At 40.8% G+C, this 20,961-nt stretch overlaps 1 protein-coding gene across 5 annotated transcripts in view; it reads left to right on the forward strand.

Moving 5' to 3' along the window:
- akap9 (A kinase (PRKA) anchor protein 9) overlaps nt 1–20,961 on the forward strand; it is a 316,455-nt gene that overhangs the window by 115,307 nt on the left and 180,187 nt on the right. For all 5 annotated transcript variants that reach the window (XM_085987959.1, XM_085987955.1, XM_085987956.1 and 2 more), the window contains 10 exons: nt 2,144–2,241; nt 3,569–3,680; nt 3,863–4,094; nt 6,774–6,855; nt 11,118–11,483; nt 12,913–13,377; nt 13,873–14,037; nt 14,648–14,788; nt 15,331–15,443; nt 20,738–20,961. In XM_085987959.1, the coding sequence (XP_085844085.1) occupies nt 2,144–2,241; nt 3,569–3,680; nt 3,863–4,094; nt 6,774–6,855; nt 11,118–11,483; nt 12,913–13,377; nt 13,873–14,037; nt 14,648–14,788; nt 15,331–15,443; nt 20,738–20,961 (1,998 nt within the window). The remainder of the gene's footprint in view (nt 1–2,143; nt 2,242–3,568; nt 3,681–3,862; nt 4,095–6,773; nt 6,856–11,117; nt 11,484–12,912; nt 13,378–13,872; nt 14,038–14,647; nt 14,789–15,330; nt 15,444–20,737) is intronic.

Below are 20,961 nucleotides of genomic sequence, written 5' to 3' on the forward strand. Positions count from 1 at the left end.
CCTTTTTGGATCTGAACTGTTTTAGCACTTCAGCAGCTCGGTGTTGGCAGCTGCGACAACTTTTGTGTTTGATATTAAACATTCTTATTGAGAATTCCTGGTTCTGCATTGAATGATGGGGAGCAAAGTCATCAAATAAGAACTGTTTAATACAGGTACAACATAGCCCTGGTATTCACACATGGCTATTTATTATCTACTTAAATCTAATTCAGTTGAACAAAGGCAATTAACTTCTCTTTGAAGTAGAGACAACAAAAATCCTGCTGAATGGTCCTGTTTTTAAGTACGCAAACCAGCACAAATGTTATAGTATGTAACAAAACTGTTATTGCTTGGAGCTGCTGATTTTCTCTCTTTCTCTGACTGACTGTAAAAGACAGGATTGTGATTTCCAAACATATGGCAGTCAAACAATTCTGGCACTGCCCAGCACACGGCTTTGTATATCAGACTTAGAGAAAGAACATTTGAACAAGAGGGCTACTCAAGGTATGAGACTGCCAAATGTCTGTCCCTAGGCTGTTCTCTCGCTTCCTTCCCATTAGGTGATAGATAATCCTATTTATCTATAGTGGTTGAACTTATTTCAAAGAATAAGGAGCCAAAAATTGCAGTCAGAGGTGTACCTCCAAAGTACGTCTTCGACCTGCAAAAGGAATATGCACCTACCTAAAAGCGGCCCTCCTGCAAAAACTTGCAGTCTGATGCTGCGAGGCGGAGGGCAGCGAAATGGCCCACGGATTCCAGGGCCATTATTTCCGAAGGGAATCCCATAATCCGATTTAATGGAATCCCGAAATCAGATTTAATTACAATTTACAGGATTGCAATTTAATTCCTAATTCACTTCATTCCACCAACTTCACTAAAAATTAAATATTTTGCTCATAATTTTTGACGTTAAAACTCCTATTTGCAGAAACATTGAAAAACTCATTTGATACAGTGTACATGTATGATTTCTGAGATGAAAATATTTAAAACATGCCTGAGATATCCCTTTACGCTGATGCAAACGGGCCCTATGCCTGTTTGCATCAACCGTAATATTTCTGTACACAATTGCTGGCCAGTTGGTGCCCAACTCTGCGCCATCCCCACTGCAAAATTTGGGCCAAGGTAGATTGTACCTATCATTGGTTTTGTGGTGGTGGCTGTTCTATTTCGGTATTTTGTGCTGGCATCAGGTATATGCCATATGGCAATGACCATCCCCTTTACTTCAATTTTAATTGCCTCTGTTCCAATATAATGAGTGAAAAGTTAATAACTGTGATCTAATCACTGTAGGTTGGTGGTGTCCAAGCTGACAATTGATTACCAGGATGCAATATAGCGCGTATTAATTTTAGTATAGAATCATAGAATGTTACAGCACAGCAACAAGCCAGAGTCACCCATCAAGTCAATGATGTTTTTCTCCAAGTGAACCACCTAGTTAATTCCACACTTCTGTTTGCTCCCCAGTAGTTTAATTACAAACTCAGTCTTCTGTTAAATCTTCTGAATTGTATTGTGCTCTGTTTTGGAGAAATTCGTCTTGTAACATGGTACCTGTGATGCATTCTATTTGATATTCTGTAGTGATGTGATATGACTGCATGACCTTCTGTTTTGCTAATGTGCACAGTATTCTTGCTTGTAAAGAAAATATATATGTACAAGAAAAATATAACCTGACAATTTATCAAAAGTATAAATGAAAATTATTAATAACTTGTTATGCTTAGTATATCACATTATGAAAAGGAACATTCTGATAACAGAAATCATCATAGTCCATGAAAAATGATCATCTACAAGTGCCTAATGTATGCTGCATTTTTTATGCTGAGTCAATTCTGTGAGTTTGCTCCAATTTTAATTGCCTCTTTGTTCCGACAATTGCAGTGGAACAGTTTCTGAGTTATCATGAATAAGCATTGAAGCAGGTTTGTGAGGAAGTCTGATATGAACTGAATTTTTTTTTTTAATTTGGAGACTGCATTAGAAATCATGAGATGCTTCTGGAACTTTGTGCTTTCTGATTAAATATTAAACAGGGCCTCACAGTTTTGTAACACAGCAAATTCCCACATTTTCTTTGGTCTATAGTTAGACTTTAAATGAGATTAACTGACCTTTATCTTTTGGTTTGTAGCAATGCAAACAAATCTACAGATACTGCAAAGAAAACTACTTGAGGAATACAGTCGACTGATGCTTCTTCAAACACAATTAACTAATGATTTTAAAAAGGTAAGCAAAGCAATTCAATATATCCAAAAGAAGTACCTACTTTTTGGAAAAACGCTAGTAGATTGATTTCCTCTATAAAAAATCTTAGTGTTAACCATGGCTCAGTTGGTACTCTTGCCTCTGAATCAGAAGGTTGAGAGTTCAAGTCCCACTCCAGAGATTTTAGCACAAGATCTAGGCAGGCACTCCAGTGTTATACTGAGGGCGTGCTGCACTCCAGTGTTATACTGAGGGCGTGCTGCACTGTCAGAGGTGCCGTCTTCCGGATGAAACGTTAAACCGAGGCCCCGTCTGCCATCTCAGGTGGATGTAAAAGATCCCGTGGCACTATTTTGAAGAAGCGCAGGGGTATCCTGGCCAGTATTTATCCCTCAACCAACATCACTACAACAGATTATCCATTTGCTCATTGCTGTTTGTGGGACCTTGTTGTCTGTGTTTCCTACATTGCAAAAGTGATTGCATGTAAAGCACTTAATTGGCTGTAAAGCGTTTTGGACATCCTGAGGTTGTGAAAGGCACTATATAAATGCAAGTTCTTTCTTTTCTTTAAATTTGAACCAAGTTAAATATGAAAGGACTTTGAGAATATTTAATCATTTGGAAACTAAAATTACTGATGTTGAAGCTAACAAGTATTTTATTTATGGTATCGGGCCACTTGCATTTACCATTTGCCTTTATAAAACACTGGTTCGGCCTCAACTGGAGTATTGTGTCCAATTCTGGGCACCGCACTTTAGGAAGGATGTGAAGGCCTTAGAGAGGGTGCAGAAAAGATTTACGAGAATGATTCCTGGAATGAGATACTTCAGTTACGTGGATAGACTAGAGAAGCTGGAGTTGTTCTCCTTGGAGCAGAGAAGGTTGAGAGGAGATTTGATGGATGTGTTCAAAATCATGAGGGATCTAGACAGAGTAGATAGTAGATAGAGAGTAACTGTTCCCATTGGTGGAAGGGTCAAGAACCAGAGGACACAGATTTAAGGTGATTGGCAAAAGAACCAAAGGCGACATGAGGAAAAACTTTTTTATGCAGCGAGTGGTTAAGATCTGGAATGCACTGCCTGAAAGGGTGGTGGAGGCAGACTCAATCACTGCTTTCAAAAGGGAATTGGATAAGTACCTGAAGGAAAAAAAATTGCAGGGCTACGGGGAGAAGGCGGGGAGTGGGACTAGTTGAAGTTCTCTTGCAAAGAACTGGGATGGACCGAATGGCCCCCTTCTGTGCTGTAACTATTCTATGATTCTATGTGCCAGCCTAGAATGGATAATGTATATGTTGTAAATGGATGCCTCATTTAATTTCTTAATCTTGTAATTGCAGATTGAAGATCTCCAGGCTGCATACATAAATTTGAAGTTGCAAACTGAAGAAGAAAATGCTGGTTTGCGAATGCAGATAGAAAGCTCACGTGCTAGTTCTCAAGACCTTAATGGTAAACCATACAGCTTTATTTTGCAACTTACAATTTTTTTCATCACACTGGTAGTGAAAACTGCAATTTACATGTATAGAATAATGAAGTGCACTTAGAAAACAAGTACATTAAAAATTTGTTTCATTAATTATATGAAAAAATGGAATATGCCAGTTTGCTTATCTACATGTGTTGTTTAGATCTGAAGGAGCAGTTACGAGTCCGGTCAGCTCGGCTTGAAGAGATTGAAAAGCTAAAGCTGGATTTTTGCCAACAGAAGGCAGAGTTAGAGGAGCGACATGTAGAAAAAATAAAATGTCTGAGGACTTCTTATAAACAACAGTGCAAAGAAATGGAGGAGAAATACACTGCAGAGATCATCTGTCTGCAGCAAAAACTACAGAAAGTAACTAGTTTACTTCCACAATCCAGGTATGAAGTAATTTGAGTCACAGCTTGAGTTAGAATGCTGCACCTCAGAACATTTAGGGACAGATGTTCATGCACCAAGAACAATCAATGTTGCTACTGCACATGATTACTATCTCAGATTAATGACTCTAATCAGCTCGTTGCTCGATCAGCTAACCCCTGTAGTGAAGAATCTAAATTCTAAAGTAGCTGCAGTGAAAGCTAACTTATAATAAACTGCTCAATTTGAGCTGTTCTGGAAGTTTAGCTTTTTGATGAGCATTTCTGTAAGAAATTAAAGTATAACAAGATTTTGGAGTTTTATCAGAGAAAATGCTGAGACTTTGTGATTTTTGCTTGAAATGATTTTGAAAAAATGTTGCAGTGCTTTTCGTAAACTGTAAATTCATCCAGTGGGGTGAATTCTCTGAGAAGGTGCCCCTCCAGCAACTTTCTGCTGTTTGTGGTTATTCACCCAGTGCACAGATCAGTCCTTCCTCTGCTCAGCAGCAGGCTTTGACATTAAATTCGGAGTAACATTTTTCTGCTTTGGAATCAGCTTGTTCCATTAAGATATGTGGGCAGGTTATAAGTGAAAAGAAAATTAGCAACACGCAAAGGGACCTGAATGAATTCGGCAGGTCGGCTAAGCAGTGGCAGACGAGATTTAAAATGGACAAAATGTATATTGGAACAAGGACATGAAACCACTACATGATTTACTGGTATCTATAACTGAATGGAAAGCGTTTGGGTGTGAATATTACTCATTGCAAGTTTCTGAATAATGCTAACAATGCTAAAATCATCAACAAACTCAATTATTGCTTAAAATATTCACTAAGGAAGAATTGGTAACATGCCCTTCACAATTAGATAATGTAAGCAGGCATAACAACTGCAAAATCAATGAGATGGAGCTCTGTGGCATGCTAAAAGGCTCAAAACAAATGGAGGCAAGCACCTGTCACATTGGAAACAAACTAATATCTATTTTCCAAAAAGGTATCTAAACTAGCCAGTGCAACTATACACTGTCCTTTAGTTTTATGTCAATACAAGGTAAAGTGATGGTATCAATTATTGGGTAAAATATGAGGCTTGGCTATAGGATAACTACCTAATAAACAGCTTCAGAAGGGGTAGATTCTGCCTGACCAGCCTCCTTGAATTTTTTGAGAAGCTAAAATCTCATGAGCAATAGGTTTTTCAATGTGCTGTACCTAGACTCTCAAAAACCTTTTGGCATAGCTCTGCACAAAGGCTGCAACTTAACCTTTAAAGCAGTGGAAATTCAAAGAAAATAGAATCTGAAGAGACAGCCGAAGACCTCTGTACTGATATACAAGTGTATAATCCATGGAATTCAATAAGGATATAAGTGTAAATATTGATCAGAGAAAGAAAAAATGAGCAGGATACTTAATGCTGTTGAGTTAGACGAGGATGAAGTTGAAACAGGGGCGTTAGTAGATTTGATGCTTAACATGTATTTTCACTGTAGCATAAGATGTTGAATTACATAGCTAAAACCGCTGAGTTCAAATTGGAGGATGTCGTTGTAAAAACTCTACAGTTCTCTAATCGGACTGTAGCTTTCCAATTTGGATTACTGAAAAAGGGCGGTGTTCAATACCGTATTCAATGCAGAGAAGAGTTGCAAGGTATATCCCTTATCTAAGGATTGAAGTAGAAGGATGGATGGAAAAAAAATCTTGGACTGTTGAGTTTTGAAAGAAGGTTACTGAGAGGCGACCTAATAGAGATATTTAAAATAGTAAAAGGTAATCCATGATTTCAAGTGGAATTGTGATAGGACACAACAGGCCAAATGACCACCTTCATAGCTTCAGGCTCTAGGCTTTTAGAAGAAACTCAGCTGACCTTATTTCACTGGGGAAAATAGGATTGAAGGAAACTAGATCCAGGCATCTAAAATTCTTAGCGATGTAGAATCATAGAATGGTTACAGCACAGAAGGAGGCCATTTGGCCCGTCAAGTCCATGCCGGAAACAATGTTGATGATGTACTTGAAAGTCGGTTAATTTAGGATCTTTAACTTGGTGGGGAGGGGAGAATGAGCATCCCCTTCAAAATTTCAGTTGCAGTTACTCATCTCCTGCAAGTCACTAAATTATCGAGTCTCCTGGCAATGGTATTCCATTGGATGGGTCCAAATTAATAGACTCATTACATTTTCTTTATCTAAAATGTTCCCACAAGTTGCAGGTTTGCATTTGAAATTCACTACTTCCTGATGTATATTCCATACGCTCTCTTAATTGAATGGTTTGTTTCAAATCATCTTTCACCCCATCCTCCACTTGTACTTTTAAAAACTTTGCATATATGCAGGTTTGTGTCTCCACCTTCAGGATATTAATGAGCACTGCTACTGCTAAATAAATTTAGCCCAACAACAACAACAACAAATTGTATTCATATAGCACCTTTAATGTAGAAAAACAACCCAAGGTGCTTGATAGAGGCGTAATCACACACAAAATGGATATAGAACCAGTGAAGGAGATATTAGTGGGGGTGACAAAAGCTTGGTCAAAAAGGTGAGTTTTAAGGAGGGTCTTAAATGAGGAAAGCAACTGATAAAGCCAAGGTTTCTCCAGTGAACGTAGCTAAATTGGCTTCGTTGAACTCAAACTGATTTTTTTGTTCTTTGTTTTCTCCAACCTCTCATTTAGGTCAGAAATAAATGTGCCTGATGAGCAAGTGGCTGGCAGTGGTGCTGGTGATATAGAACAAGAAAATGCAGGGGACTATAAGGTAAAGACAGCAAATTGCTAATGTATTTGACAGATTATAAAGTGTAACCATTAAATTTGTTTTGTGGCATTCTAGTATTAGTTTTTGTGTAGGGAGAACTATTGGACATTTAAAAAAAATAAAAAAATAAAAAATAAAAATAAAAATTCATTCATGGGATGTGGGCGTTGCTGGCAAGACCAGCATTTATTGCCCATCCCTAATTGCCCTCGAAGGTGGTGGTGGTGAGCCTCCGCCATGAACTGCTGCAGTCTGTGTGGTGAAAGTACTTCCACAGTACTGTTAGGGAGGGAGTTCCAGGATTTTGACCCAGCGACAATGAAGGAATGCCGATATATTTCCAAGTCCGGGTGGTGCGTGACTTGGAGGGGAACTTGAAGGTGGTGGTGTTCCCATGCACTTGCTGCCCTTGTCCTTCTAGGTGGTAGAGATCTCGGGTTTGGGAGATGCTGTCGCAGAAGCCTTGGTGAGTTACTGCTGTGATCTTGTAGATGGTACTCACTGCAGCCACGTTGAGCCGGTGGCGGAGGGAGTGAATGTTTAAGGTGGTGGATGGGGTGCCGATCAAGCAGACTGCTTTGACCTGGATAGTGCTGAGCTTCTTGAGTGTTGTTGGAGCTGCACTCATCCAGGCAAGTGGAGAGTATTCCATCACACTCCTGACTTGTGCCTTGTAGGTGGTGGAAAGGCTTTGGGGAGTCAGGAGGTGAGACACTTGCCACAGAATACCCAGCCTCTGACCTGGTCTTGTAGCTACAGTATTTACATGACTGGTCCAGTTAAGTTTCTGGCCAATGCAACCCCCCCCCCCCCCCCCCCCCCCCAGGATGTTGATGGTGGGGGATTCGACGATGGTAATGCCATTAAAAGTCAAGGGGAGATGGTTAGACTCTCTCTTGTTGGAGATGGTCATTGCCTAGCACTTGTGTAGCTTGAATGTTTAGCTAAATGTTTACATACTTTGTTTAATTTAGTTTCTTAATGTAATTGTAGTTTATTCAGTTACTTGTACCATATTGAATAAAGAGTTTTATGAGGCAAACCAAACCAAAGAAAGCCTAAGTGCAGTAGTAAAATGTAATGTGAATACAATACTTCAGGCAGACAAGGAAGATAGTTTATTTTACATTAGCAGTATTTCTTTTGTTGGTTCATTCTTCTCTTTCTCGCTTTCCCCACTCTTTCTCCTGAATGTAGCTTAAATATAAATTTATACACTTTTAATTTGAATTCGCTACATACCATTAGTTAAAATCAGATTGCCAATAGGGAATTGTGGGACTGATGTCCTTTAAAACATGTTTGATGTTTGGCTAACAGTACATTACTGCCCTCCTGTATAAAACCTACAATCATTCTGGTCAGTGCCAGTTTCCCCATTCTCCATTTGCACACCCCTCCATCCCTGAATTCCCAGATATGATTACACTTGTTGGTCAACTCATTATATTAAACTTGATCTTTAAAAAAAAAAAAAATTAGTTTCCACTTCAGATTTATTCTTTATCTGATATAAAAAAACAAGATGGCTCAAACACTGTACTAACAACCAACAGGCTTTCTCTTCCCTCATTGGACATACCTGGTCACTTCATTCCTCATCTTGGTGAATGTTGTGCTTGTTGAGGTGCTAGGCCATGAAACTTTTTCCCATTTTGGGCAACGAGTAACAGCATCAAAATTATAATTTATATCTAATTATGTGTCAGTTGTGGCTCAGTTGGTAGCACACTTGCTTCTGAGTCAGAAGATTGTTGGTTCAAGTCCCACTCCAGAGACTTGGGCACAAAAATCTAGGCTGACACGACAGGGCAGTACTGAGGGAATGCTGCACTGTCGGAGGTGCAGTCTTTCGGATGAGACGTTAAACCGAGTCCCCCGTTTGCTCTCCCAGGTGGACGTAAAAGATCCCGTGGCACTATTTCAAAGAAGAGCAGGGGTGTTATCCCTGGTGTTCTGGTCAATATTTATTCTTCAATCAACATAACAAAAACAGATTATCTGGTCATTATCACATATTGCTTTTTGTGGGAGCTTGCTTTGCGCAATTAGCTGCCGCATTTCCTACATTACAACAGTGACTACATTTTCAAAAGTACTTCATTGGCTGTAAAGCGCTTAGGGACGCCTTGAGGTCGTGAAAGGTGCTATATAAATGCAAGTCTCTTTTTCTAATTACGGATATGCTTAAGATGCAGAGTTGAGCGCTCTCCACTTTATCCGAATAATGTGCCTCATCCCCAACCTCCGAAGAGCACCTCAAACTTCAGCAGTATGTCGATGTCTATTTTCCATACCAGCCATACTATGGCTTTAGTGCGAGATTGCCAATTAGTGTAATATTATGGCAGTTATGTGTTGTGTGCCCATGTGCATTAGGAAGTAATTTTACGTAAGACCCTTGTAGCCTGTAGTCAGCGAATACTTAATTTCTATCAGTTTGGGCTGGAATTGCGCTGAAGCCCTAGAAGTGAAAGCGCAGTGCAGTGTATCACATAGTATCCAACAGAAGAACCTTCTTAAAAAGTACAAAGCCCATACTGAAATGCTATGTTGCCTCTTAAGGCAAGTTTAGGGAATCTTGAAGTATAGTTTTGACAAGTGCAAGCTTTACCCAGTCCAATTCTTGTTCCCACATTAGAGAGAATTCTTCCAGTGTAAAGTCCATATTTTTGGGGGATCTAAGCAGAAATCTGAGTCTTCCAACATTGGTCATGCATCCACTTGAGTGTTTAAAAACTCAATAAATGTGACCTATGTACAAAGGTGTACGACTTAAAATTGTGATGCAGAATCAGTTTGTCACTTTTTCCATGTCAACATCATCTGATGCAGATAGTTTGGTCAACTTTCAATAGGTAGGTTGTTCTATTTTTTTTTGCAGTATCTTGCACTTTAGGCAGTTTGGAACTGGCCAGTTTATTGTGGTGAATGATTTTAGTTTTGAAATAGCAAGTGCATTCTCAATAAGGAATGTCTGGTGCATGGTCTTCCATCTTGCTCAATAAAATAATACTTGGAAATATGTAGAGCACAATATTGCATTTAAATGTCTCAAAATGCTATCACAGTGATAAATTTGTTTTGTAGGCAAACAAAGCAACCATTCTACACCAGTAGTGCCCCACAAACAGCAGTGAGATGCGTGATCAGTTGATTTGTTTATTTTATTTGTTTTTGGGATGTGGGCAACTCTGACAAGGCCGCATTTATTGCTCAGCTCTGGTTGCTTTGAACCGCTGCAGTCCTTGTGATGGTGCTCCCACAATGGTGTTAGGTAGCAAAATTCAGGATATTGGCACAGCGGCAATATATGTCTTAAGTCAGGATGGTGCGAGACTTGGAAGTGATAGTGTTCACACAACATTGCTCCTGTCCTTCTCAGCGGTAGAAGTTGCAGGGTGGGAGATGCTGTTCAAGCACCCTGCAGTGCATCCTATAGATCACACACACTGCAGCCAGTGTGCTGGGGGTGAGGGGGTGGATATTGAGCCCAGTGGCAAGATCAAATGAACTGCTTTTTCCTGGATGATGTTCAGCTTCTTGAATTTAGTTATGGCTGCACCCATCCAGGCGAGTGGTGAGTGATCCATCAAACTCCTGACAAGCATTGTAGATGGCGGAGAGGCTTTAAGGGGGTCAGGAGATGAGCGACTTGTATCAGCCTCTGCCCAACTGACTCCCCAAGGTGTTGTTGATGGGGTACTTGGTGATGGTGAAATTGAAGGTCATGGGGAAATGGATGGGCTTTCTTGTTAAAGATGGTCATTACCTCACACAAATGTTGCCTGCCACTTGCCAGCCCAGGCACAGAAGACATAAAAGAAAACTGCAATTCAGCTGTTACTTTCTGTTAGAAGCATCAGCAGCCTTGGCCGTTGAATTCCTTTGGCTGCTGATAATGCACATCAGCAATTTTGTCTATTTTGCTGTGTCATTTTAATAATTGTTCTCCGGTATGAAACAAACTTGTATATTAGTTTACCTGTGTTACAAAAGCACTTGCTAAGTGGTTAACCAAATGCTTGGTAAAAATGACCTGTTTTGGGGTTGGTTGATCGAGGACTTGGTATAAGATTGTATATTGTGCTGCTTCTAATGGCCCAATATTAATTCAACTTGGAAATGTAACCAATTTAAATTAGAACTTAGAACTTTGACTTGGCCCTAATTAACTATCAACTCCTTAAAGAGCACCACAAGCATTGAATTTTACTCCAACAAAAGGTTTATGTGACTTATGTAACAGCATATTTTTTTAGGTCGAGGCAACGATGGATAGCACTCGAGAACAACAATGGCACATGAAACATCTTGGTCTTTCACAACAACTGCAGATATTGAGAAAGACCTTGCATGCCAAATATAAGGATGAGATTTCTGATTCGAAAGGGCAACACAAAAGAAAACTGGAACAAATGGAAGCTACGATAAGAACACTTTACAATCAGGAGATGGAAATATTTGGAGAGGAGCCGATTGAGTTTGCTGCAGGGGAGCCTACTTCAAGGGTCCAAGATTTGAATGAAGTTCTCCAAACAGCTGTATTGCAAGAGACTAAAGAGGAAAAAAGTGAATCTACTCTGGAGAAGCAATATGAAGAACGCATGCAGGAAGAAATAGCCAAGGTATGATAGTCTCGTTTAAGACTAAGATTTAACAAGAATATAGCAGAACTTAACTGTCTTTTACAAAAGAGATTGGTTAAAACTGGTAACGCGGCCTGAGTTAGAGGGGTTGGGTTTAAAGTGAAATATTTGTTCCCACTACCATCTACCTATATAATCCCTTCTTTTCCTTTTTCACTTTCTTTCTCTCCCCCTCCATCTCTCTCTCTCTCCCCCTGCCACACCTTAGCTCCCTCCTTCCATCCCTCGCTTGCCCTCCCCCGCCGCCCCTCGCTGGCTTGCCCTCCCCCGCCACCCTTCTCTACCTCTGGTCTATATCACTATTCCCCTTCCCTCCATTTATCCCTCCCTTTCTGTCTCCTCTGTTTAAAAAAAAAAAAAAAAAGACTTCTCAGATCCCATCTTTTTGACCAAGGATTTGTCCATCTGTCTTGTGGCTGGTCATGCATTCCTTTATTCTTTCTGTTTTGTTTTCTTCCCCTCTTCATTAAAGCATCTTGGGGATTTTTCTATGTTAAAAATGCTATATAAATATTTGTTGCTGCTGCTGCTATGCCTTAAGTGTTTCAGGCAAACTAGTTATATCCATGCCCTTAACTGTGTGCCTCATTGATTATTTTTGTTTAAGTGGAGTGGGAGACAGAATCAGTTTTGCATATCAAGGTGAGGGATGAGAGGCACATGGACGTTTATTGCTTTTTCTTTACAAAAATACCATGAGCTAAATGCAAGATAGTGCTCCCATTATGTTGCCTACAAAATTTGATAATGTTCTGAAAGTTAATATAACAGTACAGTTCCCTTGTGCTCTCTTTATTTGTACGATCCTACTTCTTGCAGTGAATGCAAATTTATTTATTTATGTCTGTATCCAAAGCTACAGGACATAATCTAGCAATTGTAGTAGTTATTACCATGCATACAATATGGCAACATGCATATAAAACTGAAAATTTCTGTTAAAAATTATTTGTTACCACTCACTTCCCTTGCCTCGGGGTGGGGGGGGGGGATCTTTTTCACTAAACTCAAACTCATGACAATAATACAGTCACAGTTATTGTCTGAAATCGCAGTTAGCTGATACTGCACTGTTTTAGACTTTTATTGATAATACTGATGGTTTGAGTGCCTTCGTACCTCAGATATGAGTGTGGGAATGGCTACAATCATCCTAAACACTTGAGACAGCATTTAAATAGCTTTTTAAAAGAATATATATATTTAAAAGAAAGTATGTAAAGATGAAAATGCTAAGCTAAACATGAATATATTTAAAAAAAATAGTATTTATTAAAAAGAAAAAATGATTGTTGTAAAATAATATAAACTTTAAAATCGTTTAAATTTTGACATCAATATACTTTTAAATTGACTTTTCAGTCTAATGTACTAAAGATTTTTTTCCTACATTTTGACACTTTTGTAGGTAATCGTACAGATGTCTGTACGGTTTGCTCAGCAGACTGAGATGGCTAGAATGACGAGGGACCTGCAAGAAGGGCCTAGTACATGTAAACTAACTGATGAAGAATGGGAGAAAGAAATGGAACGGCGGTTGGGTGCTCTAAAACAAGATCTCCACTTCCAGTTTGATGCAGACAGAAAAGAAATAGAAAAACTGTTTTCAGAAGAAAAAGAGGAGCTTCAGAGGGCACTGAAACAGAAGAATGCTGAAATTCTAACTATTCAAAGGCAATTGCAAAATTACAAGATTGAATATAAATTGGATACGCACGATGGGGTTCCAGAAGCTGCTTTGCAGGAGGAATTTTTGAAAGCTGACCAGGAACTGCTCAGGGACTCTTATGCTAAAGATAATTCCAGGACGAAAGAAATGAGCTTTGAATGTAAAATGGAAGTTACTGAATTAGAGAGACAAGAAGTTGCACAGGTGAGTTCCCACTTCTCTGGTAAAAATAATGAAAACCTTGAAGTAGAAAAACTGTTCTGCGATCCTTTAACACTTTATATAAAATAAAATATGAATCGACAGCTCGCTAGAATGTTGTAATAATATGGTACTCCCTTTCATTGCGTGACTTAATGAAGAAGTTGGGAGTGCTGTATTTGGCACTTAATTGTCCCCCTGTTATTGGTTTGAGTGCCTTCGTACCTCGAATATGAGTGTGGGAATGGCTACAATCATCCTAAACACTTGAGACTGCATTTAAATAGCTTTTTAAAAGAATATATATATTTAAAAGAAAGTATGTAAAGATGAAAATGCTAAGCTAAACATGAATATATTTTAAAAAATAGTATTAAAAAGAAAAAATACATATGCAGTAGAATGACTATTACAATGTGACTTTCAAATGGAATCGTATACTTTACAACATAGAAAAGAAATTGCAGCTTCATCTCTTTCCAACTTTGTGTGTACTAGGAGAGACTAGAAGACATGAGGCAGGAGCTTGTTCGACAGGATCAGGAGCATCAGCAATCAGTAGAAGCTTTACGACAGTTTCACACACAGCAGCTGGAGCGACTACAGGAAGAGCAGGAGCAATTGTTGGCTGAGGTGGAAAAACTTGAGGGACAGCTTGCAGAGGTGAGAATAGTTTAGCATAAGTATGTACCCAGCTCATAAACATGAACGTAGGCACTAGTACCTTAATGATATGTATTAAAGTGAGTTAAAAAGAATGCTGAACATCTGAAATAAAACAAAAAATGCTGAAAATGTACAGTGGACCTGTCAGCACGTGAGTCAAGAAAAATCAGGTTGATGCTTTGGATTGGGAAGTTTTGTGAAAATTGGGGGGGAAAAAACACTTTATAGAACTGATCAAAACAAGAGGGTGGGAGAACAACAGGTAAAGGTTAAGAGTACAGAATTGCTGCTCATGGTGCAGTCTTTTCTATAGTGGAGTGAGGTGGGGGATTCAAACACACCAATTTACATATACTTTCCCCAAACTGGACAACGGCTCTGCATCTGAAATGCTAACTTGTATTTTCACTTTCTGATGCATTTGCCATTTCTTTCCCTTTTAATCCTATATCCTATATCTAACAAAATTCATACTGCATCAGTAACATTCTAATGTAGAATTATACTTTAATATGTTGCATGTTATTTTATAAATTAACATTTTAAATTTTTGTATAAATTTGATATACAATAGGAAAGATTTTTTTAAGTTTATCTTTAACTACAGAATGGCCCTGTTTGTAATGAGAAACTGGTATTGGAAAATGAAAGAATATTTGCAGAACTGGAAAAATTTAAATGTCTTCAGGCAACTGGAAAGGAAAGACTCTCTCGGGAAATGCACAACAGCAGTACACAGACAGAGACGGTAAATTGAACTTCTACCTGTCTTCATCTATTCTATTCGTGCAGTTCTGATGCCCAAATTTTTTACTTTTTCCTTCAGTTAAGTTCTGCTTTTATACTTTATAGTTAACAAATCAATATAAAATTTGTGGGGCTGCTACACTTATTGGTTCCAACAGGTATAGGTGTGGCATCGTTTACATTATTAATAGATGAAGCCTTGTGTTGTCATAGCAGCATACAAGAGAGACCTGTATGCTGTTTTGTTTTGCCAGGCCAAATGTAATGCACAGATCTTAAATTTGCAAACCAAATTGAAAAGTAGTACCTAAGAACAGTGTTGTTTTGGCACTAGTTTCCGCATAGCTTCTTGGAGCTGATTAATTGAATATTATGTAAAGCTGTATTCGGCCTGATGAATTGAACATTATGTAAAGCTGCATTAGGCCTAAGTTCTGAGCTTTGTCTTAAATTAAGCTATGAATCTGGAGAAGAAAGACTTGAAGTAAAATGACTGGATTTTTGTCATTCGTTAACTTTCTACCAATCCGTAACTTGGCACAGAGTGAAACAGAAGACCAGCATAAATCCCAAGAGCATTCTGGTGACCCCAAGAACATACCATCAAATGAAGAAAAATCTGAAGAAGCAAATGAAAGTGTCCTCCCAAATCAAAGGTTAGCATGATGCAGCAATTTGCTTTTCAAGTTTGAATACTTAATGTTGAAAGCATGAATTAACTGAGCACTTTCCTGAGTTGGATTTTAAAGTTCAATGTGCGAGACCATGATTTAAAAACTGATTATCTAATTTATTAAATGTGCTTATAGAAAGTGCAATTGGGCATTAATTATGCATGATTTGAAGAGCATTTTAAGTGCATTTTCCAGTGCAATGTGTAAATAATATATACTATGAAATTCAGCAATAACGGTGACTTTGAATTACCTAAAGCAGCATCCCTCCCTTCCTCTTGGCTGCCAAGCCAAACTTCTCCCCAGGCTCCCACTGCTTTAGCCCAGAAATCTCATCTTTTTTTAGTTTCTTTCCTGTGACCCCTCTTGTAATCTCTGAGCTCATCCTGTCGATGAGACCCACCTCCTGCCCTCGCGACCTTATTCCCCCTAAACTGCTGACCACCCACCTTTGGGTGGTCAGTAGTTTAGGGGGAATAAGGTTGCTGCAGGAGTTCCTCATGGCAGTGTCCTAGGCCCAACCATCTTCAGCTGCTTCATCAATGACCTTCCCTCCATCATAAGATCAGAAGTAGGGATGTTCGCTGACGACTGCACAGTGTTCAGTTCCATTTGCAACTCATCAGATAATGAAGCAGTTCATGCCAGCATGCAGCAAGACCTGGATGACATTCAGGCTTAGGCTGATGAGTGGCAAGTAACATTCGCACCACACAAGTGCCAGGCAATGACTATCTCCAACAAGCAAGAGTCTAACCACTGCCCCTTGACATTCAACCCCATCTGCCAACTTAAACATTCACTCACTCCACCACCGGCGCACCATGGCTGCAGTGTGTACCATCTACAAGATGCATTGCAGCAACTCGCCAAGGCTTCTTCGGTAGCACCTCCCAAACCCGCGATCTCTACCACCTAAAAGGACAAGGGCAGCAGGTGCATGGGAACACCATCACCTCCAAGTTCCCCTCAAGTTACACACCATCCTGACTTGGAAATATATCGCAGTTCCTTCATCGTCGCTGGGTCAAAATCCTGGAGCCCCCTCCCTAACAGCACTGTGGGAGTACCTTCACCACTTGGACTGCAACAGTTAAAGAAGTTGGCTCACCACCACCTTCTCGAGGGCAATTAGGGATGGGCAATAAATGCTGGTATTGCCAACGGCACCCACATCCCATGAACGAATGAAAAAAAATTTTGTTTTTAATTTCCTTCCCGGTCTCCATGCTACCTGATACTGTAAATAGTTTCCTCTCCTCGGGTACTGTCCCTCTCCCTTTCAAATCTGCTGTTATCACCCTCCCTTACTCAAAAAACCCGCCCTTAACCCCTCTGTTCTTGGAAACAACTGCCTCATCTCCAACCTCCCTTTGTTCTCCCAAATCCATGCTCACATTTCCTGCAACTCCATGTTTGAACCTCTCCAATCAGGTTTCTGCCCCTGCCACAGCACTGAAACAGCACTCATCAAAGTAAGAAATGACATCCTATGTGACAGTGGTGCGCTATCCCTCCTCATCTTTCTTGACCTGTTTGCAGCCTTTGACACGGTTAACCACACCATCCTTCTCCAACGCCTCTCCTCCATTGACCAGTTGAGTGGGACTGCCCTGCCTGGTTCCAATCTTGCCTATCCAGAGTCAGACAATCTCTTGCAATGGCTTCTCTTCCCGCCCCGCACCTTTACCTCTGGAGCAACATTCCCGATAATCTGCGCAGCCGCACAGCTGTCTGCCGATCCCGTGCAGCCCGGGACGGGCTTTTCAAATGTGAAATTTCGTTCATGCACAAAACTTTGAATGGGCTGCCAAGCTAAAGGGACTGTGCACCCAAAAAAAATTAGGTGGAACATTGCTCTGGAGTCCCCCAAGATTCTACCTTTGGCCCAGTGCTATTACTCATCTACATACTGCCCCTCAGCAACATCATCCAAAAACACAACATGACGCCACCCGGCCCTACCTCACCACCACTTCTCTCAACCCCTTCACCACCTCTGTATTACAAGCTGCTTAACTGGCATCCAGTCCTGGATGACCTGCAATTTTCTCCAATTAAACATTTGGAAAACTGAAGCCATTGTCTTCGGACCCTGCCACAAACTCGCTTCCCTAACCACCGATTCCATCACCCGACCTAACCACTGTCTCAGGCTGATCCAGACTGTTGGCTACCTCGGTGCCCTATTTGACCCTGAGCTGAATTTCCAAACCCATATCCTCTCCATCACACAGACTACCTATTTTCACCTCCCTAATATCACCTGTCACCATCCCTGCCTCCGAACATCTGCTGTTAAAACCTTCATCCATGTTTTTGTTCTCTCCAGATTCAACTTTTCCAATGCTCTCCTGGCTAGCCTCCCATCTTCTACCGTCCATAAACTTGAGCTCATTCAAAATTCTGCTGCCTGTATCCTAACTAGCACCAAGTCCTGTTCACCCATCACTCCTGTGCTCGCTGACTCACATTAGTCCCCCAGTCCAGCAACACCTCGATTTTGAAAATTCTCATCCTTTTGCTCAAATCCCTCCATGGCCTTGCTCCTCCCTATCTCAGTAACTTCCTCCAGCCCTACAACCCTTTGCAAACTCTGTGTTCCTGCAACTCTGGCCTCGTGTATCCCCCAATTCCTTCACCCCACCATTGGTGGCCGTGCCTTCAGCCGTCTAGGCTCTAAGCTCTGGAATTCCCTCCCTAAACTCTCCACATCTCCACTTCTCCTCCTTTTAAGATGCTCCATAAAACCTATGTATTTGACCAAGCTTTTTATCACCTGTCTTAATGTTTACTCTGGCACGGTGTCAATTGTCTGATTACGCCCCTGTGACGTGCCTTAGGATATTTTACTGGGCCAGAAATTCGCGGCCAGAAGCGTGAGTACGTTCGGGTTACTCACGCATCTGGCCGTTGGAAATGCCGGCGTTCAGCAGGAACAGCGCATGCGGGGAACGCCGGCATTTCCAGACCCGAGGTCTATTCACAGCGCGTGCGACTGCACAGGCAGCGCTTGCGCAGTGAACTTTGTGGATTTCAATGATGGATTCAGTGAGGGTAAGTCCTTAGAAGTTACACTTGAAAAAAGCAAGTGTAAAGTTGTTCATTGGCTGCGGAGGAAGATATATTTTATCGTGGAGCTTTTGAAATGCAATATTTTTGTTTGGGAAAGGGAGGGAAGTTATTTTAAGAAATTTTAAGTAAGTTTTAAAGTTTAAATTTTTTTCTTTTAAAGGGTTTTCAGAACGGTAGGTAGAAGGAGCAATTGTGGCTGTGTGAATGGAATGTGAGAATGAGTTATGTATGTATGTCCACATATATTCCTTTACGTATATGTATGTATGTTTTATATTCCTTTACTAATGTGTATGAATATGTTTTTAATTATGATTTTCCAATAAGTTACTTTCTCTGAAAGTCATAATTAAATAATACATTCATACACATAAGTAAAGGAAAATATACATAACACGCAAAGGAATATATACAGACATACATACTTTCAGAAGCTCCACGATAAGAAATATCTTCCTCCGCAGCCTCTGCAGCAACTGTACCCATGATTTTTTCATGTGTAAGTTGTAATGACTTGACCTCACTGAAAGCATTAATGAAAGCGGCGAATTATACTGCGCACGCGCTGCCTGTGCAGTCGCACGCGTTCTGCCTCTGAACACCATTCAGAGGACAGGAAATGCCGGTTTTCCCCACATGCACTGTGCATGCTGAAAACCGGCATTTCATCCGGCCAGATGCGTAAGTACCCCGACCGTACTAGCGCATTTGGAAGGGAATTACTGGGCCAACATATTACATGTCAATAAAATTAAAAATTTAACAATTGCACAACTTGCCCCCTCGCATCTGCGACTGAGGGTCCAAGGAGGTGCATTGCGCAATAGGTCATCATCGTACGTATCCTCACACTGTTCCCTTTGGGGAACTGTTTGAAGTAGTGGAAGGATTTATGGCCGTGATTAACGCTCATTCCGTGACCGTAACCATCTTTGAACCAGCCATTAGGGTGGTTAGTCCTATGGCGGGAGGGTTTTACGGGCTCCCACAACCCATCTGAGGAGGGGGGGGGGGCCACCAACACCCACGGACGCAAGTATCCCGCTGGATGTCCACCCAGAATTTAAAGTTGGAGCTCCGACTCCACTTGCCGGGACTGTCTGGAGTGGGGTTCAAAACCCTACTCCTTCTGGCCCAGCGGCGGGGATGCTTACTGCTACGCAAAAGGCCCACTCCGCACAAAAGGTGACACCCATACGTTTCCTGCGCCTTTTCCCTCCCCGTGACTGGAGCCCTATGCTGCCATTTTAAGTTGCTAATCGGATTGGGCCTTTGTCATAGCGGTAGGATCCCCGCCGCTGGGCCAGATCAGGGTAGGGTTTCGAACCCCGCTCCAGACAGTCCCGGCAAGTGGAGTCGGAGCTCCGGCTCTAAATTCTGGGTTGACATCCAGTGGGATATTTGCGTCTGTGGGTGTGCGTGGCCCCCCCTCCTTGTATAGCTTGTGGGAGCCCGTAAAACCCTCCCGCCATAGGACTAACCGCCCTAATGGCTGGTTCAAAGATGGTTACGGTCACGGAATGAGCGTTAATCATGGCCATAAATCCTTCCACCACTTCATACAGTTTCCCCAAAGGGAACAGTGTGAAGACACGTATGACGACAACATTGCTAAATAAATAAATGGAATTAAAAAAATTCTTTTAGGGCTTTTAAAAGTCTTTAAATTGCTTTAATTCTCTTTAAAACTACTTCAGATTACTCAAAATAATGTAAACATTTTAAAAAGTTTATAAAAGTTACCAAAATCTTCAAAAAACTTCCAAAAACCTATTTAAACTGCTGCTTTGCATGTAAAAATGCTTAGCAGCTTGACAGATACATTGGGGGCATGTCCAATGAAACTGAGACCTCAAGGGGCGTGTCTCACTTGCACTGCACGCTCCTGGCTTCGCGCTGGCTGCACTCCTGGGCGGCGTGACGTCACACGCTGCCCGGGAATCTTCTTTTTCAAACACCAAGTCCAGGCGTCCCTGGAGCTGATCTGCAGTAGCGCGGAGTAAGTGCAAATACGGGGCTTGCACGCGCTGCAAGCCCCGTTTAGGAATTTCTGGCCCACTATGTTAAAGGTGTCAAATAAATCCACTTTGTATTTAAATTAAGTTTGGAAAAAACAGGTAAAATGTTGTATAATATTTGATAGTTCATTCTTATTATTCTTGTAATATATTCTTGTGCTAATATTTTATCCATTTATATAGAAATAGTTTACAAATGACCAATGACAGACTCTTGAAAGTGTTGTCAGAGGTGGTTAAGACAACAGCGGCAGCAGAAGAAACTATAAATAGGCATGTTTCAGCCTTCCTAGAGCGATCAGTCAAGGGACGACCTCCTCTGAGAACATCTTTGTGGGAACAAGATGCACAGGATTCCATTGAACAACTGAAGCCTTTCACATTCCAGAGCCAGGGAGCTGGAGAGG

Source organism: Somniosus microcephalus, chromosome 5, assembly GCF_052327205.1.
Source record: "Somniosus microcephalus isolate GS21.2 chromosome 5, FLI_Smic_1.0, whole genome shotgun sequence".
Lineage (NCBI taxonomy): Eukaryota > Metazoa > Chordata > Chondrichthyes > Squaliformes > Somniosidae > Somniosus > Somniosus microcephalus.